At 40.8% G+C, this 10,873-nt stretch overlaps 2 protein-coding genes across 3 annotated transcripts in view; one reads left to right on the forward strand and one right to left on the reverse strand.

The window, feature by feature from the left end:
- The window catches only part of LOC103398613 (thyroid adenoma-associated protein homolog), a 14,800-nt gene extending 5,686 nt beyond the window's left edge, over positions 1-9,114 (reverse strand). Inside the window, exons 1-23 of the mRNA XM_025053698.1 lie at positions 8,872-9,114; positions 8,606-8,786; positions 8,437-8,523; positions 8,333-8,360; positions 8,081-8,229; positions 7,870-7,992; positions 6,978-7,098; positions 6,656-6,804; positions 6,494-6,578; positions 6,280-6,416; positions 5,551-5,748; positions 4,741-5,467; positions 4,315-4,467; positions 4,075-4,184; positions 3,823-3,983; positions 3,582-3,751; positions 2,717-2,881; positions 2,359-2,525; positions 2,111-2,242; positions 1,923-2,025; positions 1,591-1,793; positions 1,356-1,506; positions 337-589 (exon numbers count right to left, since the gene is read on the reverse strand). Coding sequence (XP_024909466.1) covers positions 337-589; positions 1,356-1,506; positions 1,591-1,793; positions 1,923-2,025; positions 2,111-2,242; positions 2,359-2,525; positions 2,717-2,881; positions 3,582-3,751; positions 3,823-3,983; positions 4,075-4,184; positions 4,315-4,467; positions 4,741-5,467; positions 5,551-5,748; positions 6,280-6,416; positions 6,494-6,578; positions 6,656-6,804; positions 6,978-7,098; positions 7,870-7,992; positions 8,081-8,229; positions 8,333-8,360; positions 8,437-8,523; positions 8,606-8,786; positions 8,872-9,098 — 3,980 coding nt within the window. The 5' untranslated portion in view covers positions 9,099-9,114. The remainder of the gene's footprint in view (positions 1-336; positions 590-1,355; positions 1,507-1,590; positions 1,794-1,922; positions 2,026-2,110; positions 2,243-2,358; positions 2,526-2,716; positions 2,882-3,581; positions 3,752-3,822; positions 3,984-4,074; positions 4,185-4,314; positions 4,468-4,740; positions 5,468-5,550; positions 5,749-6,279; positions 6,417-6,493; positions 6,579-6,655; positions 6,805-6,977; positions 7,099-7,869; positions 7,993-8,080; positions 8,230-8,332; positions 8,361-8,436; positions 8,524-8,605; positions 8,787-8,871) is intronic.
- Positions 9,115-9,852: 738 nt separating this feature from the next.
- tctn2 (tectonic family member 2) overlaps positions 9,853-10,873 on the forward strand; it is a 6,588-nt gene continuing 5,567 nt past the window's right edge. Inside the window, exons 1-3 of one of the 2 annotated variants that reach the window (XM_025053697.1) lie at positions 9,853-10,041; positions 10,219-10,332; positions 10,530-10,600. In XM_025053697.1, coding sequence (XP_024909465.1) covers positions 9,909-10,041; positions 10,219-10,332; positions 10,530-10,600 — 318 coding nt within the window. In that variant the 5' untranslated portion in view covers positions 9,853-9,908. The remainder of the gene's footprint in view (positions 10,042-10,218; positions 10,333-10,529; positions 10,601-10,873) is intronic. The other variant, XM_008337275.3, reaches the window with a different exon arrangement.

Genomic DNA, 10,873 nt, shown 5'->3' on the forward strand with positions numbered 1-10,873 from the left:
ACACGCTCTGATGAACTGACAGATGGCTAGTTTGTCTTCTTGGTCCACTGACTCAGAATCAGTGACAAAACTATTTTCAACATTTGCATTGTGAGAGGGAAGTGTAGAGAACCCTGTAGTTAATGTGACTGGCTTTTGTTTTTTATTGTAGCAGAGTGGTCCACGGTTCATAACGCACAAAAAATACCAGGTGCAAAGTGCCAGTCAATTTAGGGTATATTAATTGTCTCATGGAAACCCAGAGATTTTACCGAATTTTTGAATTTAACACACACATTTTCAACTTAAGGAAACCTGACAACAGTAAAAACTGTAGAGAAAATACAGAGTCGTTACATTGCTGAGTCTTGGACTCCAGGCTGCAGCTGAGCTAACAGGGTGAGGATGGGATAGAGTGATGGCTGTAAATGAAGCTTGGCCTCATCAGGATGCCCCTCCAGGACCTCTGCCGCCCCTTTCAGCTCTCCCAGGAGAAAGGGCTGCAGACCAGGGTAATGTAAGAAGAAAGCAGAGGGAGACATGGAATTCTGGGCAGGGCCACTGTCTTCAATGCTGGGCCGCTGTCCGAGCATTCTGGAGCTCAGGGAACCTGGAAGAATATTATTTTTTCAGAGCAACACTGAGGACACTGACATGAACTGGATCAGGTTAATGAATAGCTCATTAGAGTCCAAAAGAACCAAGTAGGAAAGTAAACTACTTGTCATTGTGACACAGCACACCACTGCACACAACCAAATGGGAACAGTGGGCAGCTTTAAGAGCCCAGGGAGCAGTGTGTGGGCACGGTGCCATGCTCAGGGCACCTCAGTGGTAACTTGGCAGCTGGTGGATTCAAACCTGACAGACACAGGTCCGCTTCCTTAATCACTAAGCCACCAACAAAACACATTTAATTAAATGAGAACTAATTAACTCAGTTCACCAGAAACTGGGCACAGGTCTGGTCAGAAGGACAAAGATTAGACTCTGGAGCAATGGAAAAAAAGTTCCAAAGGTAAAGGCATGAGAGGAAAATAAGAGAGGAAGTGGAAGTGATGTTCTGTAGCGGAGTTCCGAGGTTTTGTTTTTGCCAATTCAGACCTTAATGTTAAAATTCCAACAATCACCTCACGTTCTGAGTGTTGGTTTAGGGCTGTGGAAGGAGAACCTAAAGTTCCACTTTGATGTTGTGCTCTGTCCATAGACTAAGAAGAGCTGGAAGATATTTCACTTTTGGTAAATTGTAGGAAGCAGCTTCAAGGCCATTTTAGCAATTTAGCAATGGAATTCTAATCCAAAACCAAATAGATAGTCCCTTGTTTTATGGTGTGTACCTAAGTTTACACACATAGATGAAAGGTTTTATGTCCTACTGTAGAGTTGCAGTGCAGCGTTCCTCATGGCCCAACAGGGAGAACTGAGCAGAGTCAGTGACAGAATGGCCACAGCCGGAGCAAACTGAAGGACAGCGCCTCCTAGACCTGAGCCTCGCACCAGAGCCTGCAGAGTGTGAACGGCACACACCTGTGATGACAAAACAGATAGTAATGTCCTATACTTTCTGATCTATATCCTCAGCCCACATGCTGTGTCTGTAAAACAGCAGACCTGAGGAAGGTCCAGGGTCTGGTCCCAGTCGTCAGGCAGAGGCATTTTGGCTGTGTCCAGTAGAGTCTCCATACTACGGGCTAGGAGAGGTCGTGATTTACTGGCCTCCTCTGCTGACACCACACACAAGATGAGCATCGGCAGCCCTGCTGCTCGTCGAGTCACAGATGTAGAAGGAGGACACTGCACGACCTGCAAACTCTGTCAACAGAGAAAAGACGTGAATCGACTTTTTTATCTCCATTTATAAAAAAAAATTAAATCCAACACTTTCATCTACACACACACACGTATATCTATCTATATATCTATATATCTATATCTATATATATCTATATCTATATCTATATCTATATATATAAATTCTTGATTGTTGCTGCTCAGCAGGGATGCACAGAACTTGGTGAAACCCACACAGGAGCCCTCTACTGCTCCCTAGTGTAGAAAAAAGATTTGTCATAAGTGAAGTTGCCGGCTGAAAAAAATCAAGATACATTTCTGCTTAAGTAATATAACTTACCCAGTGACGGCATTTTAACAGAATATTCTTGAATATTATTGACGTTCTTATTAGATCTTCCTTTTCTAAAATACATTTATTGGAGTCAGTAAGAAGCTTCTCCACCAAAGAACCCAAGAAAATTCCTATATCCTGATAAGGAGACACCACATTTAGCATTTAAACATTTAAAGTACAATAAATGCCAAACATCAAAAACTTGAGACTATAGCATCATAATTTTCAACGATGCATGTGGTTCTGCTGACCTTGAGTGAGACCCAGCAGCAGGTGAGAATGAGGCTGTGCTCCTCAGATAGCAGGACACACTCTTCATCATCATCATCATCATCATCATGAATTCTGTCTCCTACAGATGTTTGGGCTATCAGCGAGCTGATGGCATTTCCCATATCACAGAAAGAAGGCGGGGCGTCTGTTAGAAAAGAGACGGATCGAGTGTGTGTGAGCTCGTAAATATTTTGAACTCTCATCCCACTTGTTGATTAGTTATGTAGTGTGTTCTGTCTGGGTGTTGTCGCTGTGTACTGCAGTATTAGGGCTGCCATTAGGATACCATGTATTACATGCTTAAAACATCACTGGTGTTGCAAGTGGGTATGTTACCTTGGTCAGTGGCAGAACCACTGAGGTCACCAAACAGAACACCCAGCAGCAGCAGGGAGATGTTCTCCAGAAGAAGCAGGACCTCCCTGACCATACTGTGGTCCAGTGTGTCGCAGATATGAAGAGGTGACTCAATCACACACCTATGAAGAGCACCAACAATACCTGGAAACAGTTCATGACACTTTGTACCGATAAGAATATCAATAACATAATAACAATGTCAATTAGTAAATTATTAACTCACCCAGCATGAACATGTACCTGAATTTACAATCCGAATATAATGCAGGTCATTTAGGTAAAAATGTAGACTATTAGAATATCTACAGGACTATAAACACACACCAATTAAACTGTTTTTTGATGGTGACGTCAATTTGATTGGTTCAAGTACACTGGGAGAGTACAGCTAATCCTTTTATTGTTCCTAGAGACAGGACAACAGGCATAGGGTACTGTGGAGGAACACATACAGTGCCTGAAGTCCGATTTGGTTATGTTATCATTACCATACTGTAATAGACTCTATTTATTAACCCTTGCAAATGCTAACCATCACCAGGAAGGCACAATGGAGGCAAATGGAATTAAATTTCAATATTTTCTTTATTTCTGCCATAGTTTTAATAGAAAATGTCTGTTAAATTAGAAAAGAAAGATTTGTAGGAATTATAGCATTGAAAGAAAATAAAGTACAGGAGATTTTAAGCATTAGCCATAAATGAGTTGATGTGTAGGGAGTGTTGACAAATAGCCATATCTAAAAAAGGGAGATGCTGCAAAAAATGTTAGAGATACCACTTCAATAAAGCAGCCCTTATTTATTCTATGTAAAAAATATTTTTAACATCAAAGGTCTCACCATGTATTGGTTTGGTTTTGGCAGCCAGCATCATATCTGCCTTGGCTGTGTGATAATGTTCCTGCAGCTCCTTCACCAACTGTCTGACTCTGCAGGATGCTTCGGACTTTTCATAACTGTTGACATCATCAGTGCTGCTCTGGCTGCAACCTTCAGGTTGCTTTGCTGACCTACACACACAGGAAACTGCTGAATCCCTGACAGTCATGTTGACTGATGGTATAAAAGAGGCAGGGCTTACTTCAGAAGTAGGACCTTCATCATTAGTGCTCCCATCTGAGCCTCCTGCACGCGAGGACTGCTCAGAAGCTGTTTGGTTCGTCGGAGCAGCACTGCACCGACATCATCTGGAAAACTGTTTGGGAAAAATCTTAACAATATCCCAGCGGACAGCTCTCGAATCTGGAGGACAGAAGAATTGTTTTATCTATGTTCTCTTCAACTTTATTATGGATGATTAATATAAAGGTGAGGACAGTGAAAGCTGCTTTACCTCATTTGTAGAATCTTCTAGACAGCTGATGAGGACCAGCTGTTTAGCCCTGTTAAAAAAATCCCACCGTCCATTTTGTCTGGCACAGCTAATGAGAGACGCAATATTTGCTGCAAGAAACCCATAAAACACATAAAAACGGCAAATTCAATAAACAACAAATTACAGAACCAAATACTTTATATAATAATATAACAAATATTTTATAACTAGCTCCAGGAGCTGGTGTTCCAAACTGACCTGGAGGTTGTCCTTTCTTCTTGTCTGGACTCCAGGTGTCTGTGCAGGTGTCCAGGACAGCAGACAGCAACAGCAACACAGTCTTCTTCCTCTGATAACTGTGTCCTGGGGCCAAATAGCTGTATGGAAGATGACTCAACCACTCCACAAAGTCTGCAGAGTAGGATCATAGGGCAGAAGACAGAGTAAAAATAAAAAAATGTAAAATAAATAGAAAGATCTCATAAAGATGGATATTTTTTATTCTTTTTTTCTTAACATAAATTTCTTATTAATATTTTCATTAAGCATGAGAGTTGATTGGGGCTTGACCAACACATTAAAAAATGGACTACATTGTTACTGTGCTTTTTGAATCAGTTACACTTATAATGAGGTTGGCAGGGAATCATTTTTTTGTTAAATTATTAAACCACCATTTCTCACCTATTCCTTGCTGCAGTAAATCCTGTGTCCTGCCTAAACGAGGGCTTTCCTGTTTGTTTTTGCCCTTCTGTCCTCTGACCAGTGCCAAGCATCCGTCTCTGATACGAACCAGGAACTTCTTTACACTGGCCTGAAAATGCTGGCGAAAAGGTGAGGACTCACAGTTGAGGTTCTGAGGAATAAACTCCCTCATGATCGTCACCTCCTCTGTGGTTGGACTGTCTTTGGTCTTGGGGCTGCAGCAGAGGAGGTTGAGAGCAGCCAGACGAACTTTGTCGTCTGCAGATCCCAGAGCCAGCTGGAGGGTTTGGCGGATGGAGCTGTCCTGCAGAGCCCAGGGAGAACATCCAGTGGTGGCTCTGTATGTGCTCATGATGCTGGCCCACGCGTGGAGATGACCTGGGGTTAACGGATCAAGGGAGGCCAGAAGATGAGTTACGGCAGATGGGAAGACTTGAAAAGTACAAGGTAATAAGTGTGTTGCACTGTTATTCTGTAAAAGAGTCACGTCAGACGTCAGGGCCTCGTGTAGGACCGGCCTCCAACGTTTTGCCCACACATGGGTTATGTCCAGTTCAGTGGGATTATTGGATTTTTTGAAGTTTTCAAGTTCTCTCCTCTGCTGCTGGACCAGACTCTTATAAAGCTCTGATCCACATGGTGAGAGGTGATTGGTTGACAAGCACTTCAGGAGATGACTGGGTAAATCCACATAATGATCCAGCACCTATTATATCAAATTAAAATGAATCAAAGTGACTTGTGGCTTCACTGAAACATCATTATTCAGTATAAAGACTTCAACCTCACCATGTCAGTCCCCAGGTATGGCAGTAATGAACAAAGGTGATAATATTTGGCTTTTGATTCCCAAGGTAAATGGATTATTCGCTGAAGCAGACACAAATAAAGAGTCTTCTCTGTGTCACAAATATTCTCACAGTCCATCTTATAGATGTCCAGCAGCAGGGAGAAAGCACAGCGCACAAATTCTGACACACCATACACCTGCATAGAAAACAGACAACACTGAGTGACCATGGCAGACATATTTTTTAACTTAACGTTCTGTAAAATCAAGAAACTCAAACAAACAACTTATTAGGGTATATCAAACAATTTGTTCTCTAAACAGAAAATATTCTTTATGAAGTAAAATGCACTGGATTGGAAGAATTAGTCAAACTTAGCTTAATTAAATGTATCTCTACATTAACCCCAACCTTTTCATGCAGGATACCAGCTTGATATTTTGGTTTAGGTAATTACATACTCTACTCATGCTATATAAATATTATCACCTTTAACCGAACTATTTTTTCCTCCCTGTAACATTTTTTCACTGTCACATCAACCTTTGAATATTAAATACAACAATAATATTAGTCATTCTGACTAATATTATTAGAAGACTATGAGTGGTAATGGTCATAAAGTCAAACAACAATAGAAAGCCATACTGTAAATCCAAAACAGAACAACAAAACTTTAGTTTTCTTTTTTTTTTAAATAATAGTAACAGTGTGTCATGGGACTTACTGGACTTTCTGCATTGGTCCAAACAATGTCAATGAGCTTCTGCTGGAGGCTGCTGTTTGCAGAAAGGAGACCGACTCCTCTCTTCTTCCATATGTCAGCCAAGCATTCCTTAACTCTTTTCAGCCATAGAGTTAAAACTGTAGCAACATGTTGTCTATGAATATGAAGGTATCATTCATCAGACACATTAATGATCATTCTGTGGGTTACACACCTTCAAAGGCCAGGTAGTGACACTCCAGCTTTTCCTCACATAGAGCCCAGACCAGAGGGAACAGGCCTTTTAGCAGTAAACACTGCTGAAAAGAGAAAAGTAATGAGAGCTAGTAAAATTCAAACACGTTTCGTTGTTAATTTTAATGATACATCAGTTTACATCAGTGGCATCCTCATAAGAACTGAGTAAAACATGGGGCCGACAGCAGGTTAGAAGACCCCTGCTCACAGCCAGCCTCCCCACTGTGTCTCCTCCTGGTACAGGAGAGCACCGTATCCGCAGACCACCAACAGTCAGCAACCAGGGCTCTGAGAAACAGCACACAAAACCCATCAGATATCAATAGTCGTGAAAAGATTTTCTGAAGACTAATGGAAGTGAGAAAATCTTCATGATCAAAAACAATATGCATTTACTTTAAAACAGTATGGGGTCCATTTGGGGACAAACTTTAAAACATATGTAGCTAATCTTTACATACCAAGTTCAGCAACCTGTAGCAGACTCCATGCAGCAGCTGTGGCATCTTTCCTCTCTGAACCCATGTTAATCAGCATGGCCAAGGTCGTGCCAGCCAAAAGACGAGTGTCCCTGTTGCTACACTGCAAGACACATCACCGTGTGTCAAAATAAGAAGTAAAAAATACGTAATGTGTGTACATAATACTTCTGGACTATAACTGGTTTCCTGCCTAGAAAGAGTACTACAGATGCAATATTTGCCTTGAGGATGCTGATGGAGTGTCAGGAGTGATGTGACAGAAGAGTGTCAGCTAAGGTGAAGGGAAAGGTTTACAGAAGGGTGGCCACCCCAGCCATGATGTATGGTTTAGAGACAGTAGCAATAGGCAGAAGACAGGAGGAGGAGCTGGAGGTGACAGAGTTAAAGATGCTAAGATTCTCTTTAGGAGTGACAACACAGACAGGAAGGATTGGAGAAAAAGCTAGAGAAGCCAGATTGAGATGGTTTGGACATGTGCATAGGAGGGAGGGTGGATACATTGGTAGAAGAATGTTAGAGCTGGAACTACCAGGTAGGAGACAAAGAGGAAGACCAAAGAGGAGATATAAAGATGCAGTGATGGAAGATATGTTGGAGTCAGAATAGAAGATGCAGAGAACAGGGAGGGATGGAAAATCATGATTCACTGTGGCAATCCCTGAAAAAGGGATAAGCCGAAAGAAGAAGATAAGTCGCTCCGGAGTATAAGGTGCACCAGCCAAAAAATGCATAATAAACCAAAACAAAAAACAGATATACAGAATGTCGCTCCAGAGTATAATTTGCACCAGTACCCTCTAGTGGCTAGAAGGTGTGATTTAAAGTCTGGAAAATACAGTAGGCCTGTGTTTGAGATTGTTGGCAAATATACCTGTCCAAGTATGATGTCCATCAGGGCCTGCAGGATATTCTGCACTGCTGGACTCTGATGCTCCCTGTCCCATACTAGAGGAGCCAACTCAGTGGACAACAGTTGGAATATCTGTAAGCACAACTGCAAAGGAAACAGATCTAATGTCAGTAAGATTGGTGAGTTATTTAGTCATGAATGCAACAGATGATTCAACCTTCTCCTGAGTTACCTTCACAGCAATATAACACATAGGTCCATCTCTGTGGGATTCCTGTTGTAATACAACAGGAAACAGCTCTGACACTTTACTCAGCAGATACTGGTGCGACTCTCGCCAGACCTCACGGCCCACCATGCTGTCCTCCAAGAACATACAAGCTGAATAATACAAATGTTGATTAAAAATGGGTACTGTTATCTATTTTATTTTTCAGCATGTCTTGTCATATATTATTTATTTCAGTTCCAAGCCAACACTAACCTCTCTGTAGATCCTCAAATGATAATATCTGGAACACAGTTAATAAACAAGCTCATAATAGCAATGTTACAAAATAAACCTGAGAAAATGTGAAGGTCTTGTACCTGCGCCGTTTGGATTATTGAATGTAAACACTGACGGGTTTCTCTATAAACCAACTCTTGATCCATCTTTGCCAAATACTGCAGCATCTACAAAGCAGAACTGGAGCTTCAGAGACAGCTTCATGTTGTCATTAGATTTTTAAGTAGAGAAACACTGTAGGAGGGTGACCTTGTCTACTTTACGACACGCTGTGGAGATGCTGACCGTCTGCAGCTGCATGGAGATGAGGAGTCTGACCAGCAGCTGGAGATCATTCCTCTCCAAAGAAACTAACTCTGTCTGGGGTATCTGTCTCAGCAGCTGTGCAGCCTCATCTAGACAGCGCTCCTTACATCTCTTAACATCACTCCTGGACACAACAAAATTATGAATCAGTCATCGCCGCAGCTTGTTACCGACATCAGGATGTTAATGAAGTGGGTAAAGGCACAAACCTGGAGGACTGAGAGAGTTTGTCACAGAAGATACGAAGTTTGTTCTGAACGTGGTCCTCACTGATGACACACGTCTCCAGACTGTTTAAAAGAGATTCAAACGAAAACATGATGGTAAAATCAGTGCCGAACTCACCAATGATGACATTAAGTTGACAGAATAGAACCAAACACGCGTGGTAGTCACCGGTAGTCACGTGATACGACTCTTCCTCAGTGGTTACCATTAAAACACAGCGATGTGATGACATCTAGTGGTTAGGGTGTACAGGTTTAGTGCCTTGACTACAAAAAAGTAACATACTTGCTTTGTTTACGATTAAATCAAATTTATATCAAGAGAAGAAAGCCTAAACTAACATATATACAAAACAACAATACACTATAACTTGTTCGATGTTACACTTGGGTTGATTCCATAATTATTTCGTCATAGTTGCTTTTGTTTAAACTTCTTTTTCTCTCGGCTTTGTCCCTTTTTTTCAGGGGTTGCCACAGCGAATCATTGATTTCCATCTCTCCCTGTTCTCTGCATCTTCTACTCTGACTCCAACTATCTCCATGTCCTCCCTCACTGCATCCATATGTCTCCTCTTTGGCCTTCCTTTGTCTCCTCCTGGTAGCTCCATCTCTAACATTCTTCAATTTAATTTAATTTAATTTAATTTAATTTAATTTAATTTAATTTAATTTAATTTAATTTAATTTAATTTAAACTGAGCTTTAATAAAAGTGAGCCATTAAGTAAACCAAAGGAAGCAAACTACAGGTGGGAATAAATAATTAACAACAATAATAACACATGGCCTTTTTAAAATCTACTTTCACAAAACAACCTTTTCCTTTTCCAAACCTCAAATTATTATTATTATTATTATTATTATATACAAAGAAAGAACGCTTCTGAATATTTAATGAATGTAATATATCTCCAGGTCAGCTGATGTCGCTGTTGATTATGTATCCCCCAAAGGTTTTTTGAGTCCTGATTGGTCGAACGTTTTCGTTACCAAGACAGCATCTCTGAGAGTTTATAAATGTCCCCCGTTATCCTAAGACAAGCAATGGCTAAACCTCCTATTTTGTTTTCCCCTCTGTTTATTAACAGCGGGTGTTTATTCACGTGCATTTTACTGATATTTTCAATAGGCGACGCTCAGGACGTTGTCGGTAAGTCCATTATATATTTGTTTAGTTTATCCAGCTCTGCTAAACTGCTAATGCTAAATTAGCTGGAGGGACGGTGCAGTATAGGACCTACGCACACTCTGAAGTTTCTTTTGAATTTTTATTTCACATCCCTGCATTGGGATGCATTAAAATGTATTTTTCTTGTTATAAATATAGTTTTCCAACCGACATTTCTCACTGCAACGGGACCCTTGGTGTCAGTACTTCTGCTCGGTAACTCATCGGAAATGTCCCTTAGTCTAACAACGGTGTCTCCTTCCAACACGACAGGTACAGTGTCTGCTTTACCGTGTTTACAAAGTATTGGATTGTTCGTGTTATTAGCACTAGATAAATAGTAGTTGTCAGACCAATTAAACGAAATTGGATACACTGCCATGGCATATAGGTAATCACTAACGACACACTAGGGGATCACTGCACTTACCAAACACGTTTCTTCTAAAACGCTTATCTTTATTTCCCAGGAAGCATTGGTCTCCCCTCCTGCATTTCTGAAGCAACAAACTGGATGATCGTAAAGGAAAGGGTCGGAAAGGTAGAAACTAACATGTTTTTGCCATAGCAAAAACAGTTTAGTAATTATGCAAATTTAATTGAATAAACATCATTTAAAGAAGAAGATGCATCATTTAAACCTGATTTAACCCTTGTGTAATGTTCATATTGTTGTTACTCAGCCAGCGTTTGTGGGTCTGATGGACCCGTTGCATTTTGTGGCTTTTGATGCCTCACAATCAACACTTTTATGTTAAAATACTGAACAGATGTTTACCTTATCCCAATTACAAGCAGTATAAACAATATATAT

Source organism: Cynoglossus semilaevis, unplaced genomic scaffold (genome assembly GCF_000523025.1).
Source record: "Cynoglossus semilaevis isolate Cse_v1.0 unplaced genomic scaffold, Cse_v1.0 scaffold342, whole genome shotgun sequence".
NCBI classification, from domain to species: domain Eukaryota; kingdom Metazoa; phylum Chordata; class Actinopteri; order Pleuronectiformes; family Cynoglossidae; genus Cynoglossus; species Cynoglossus semilaevis.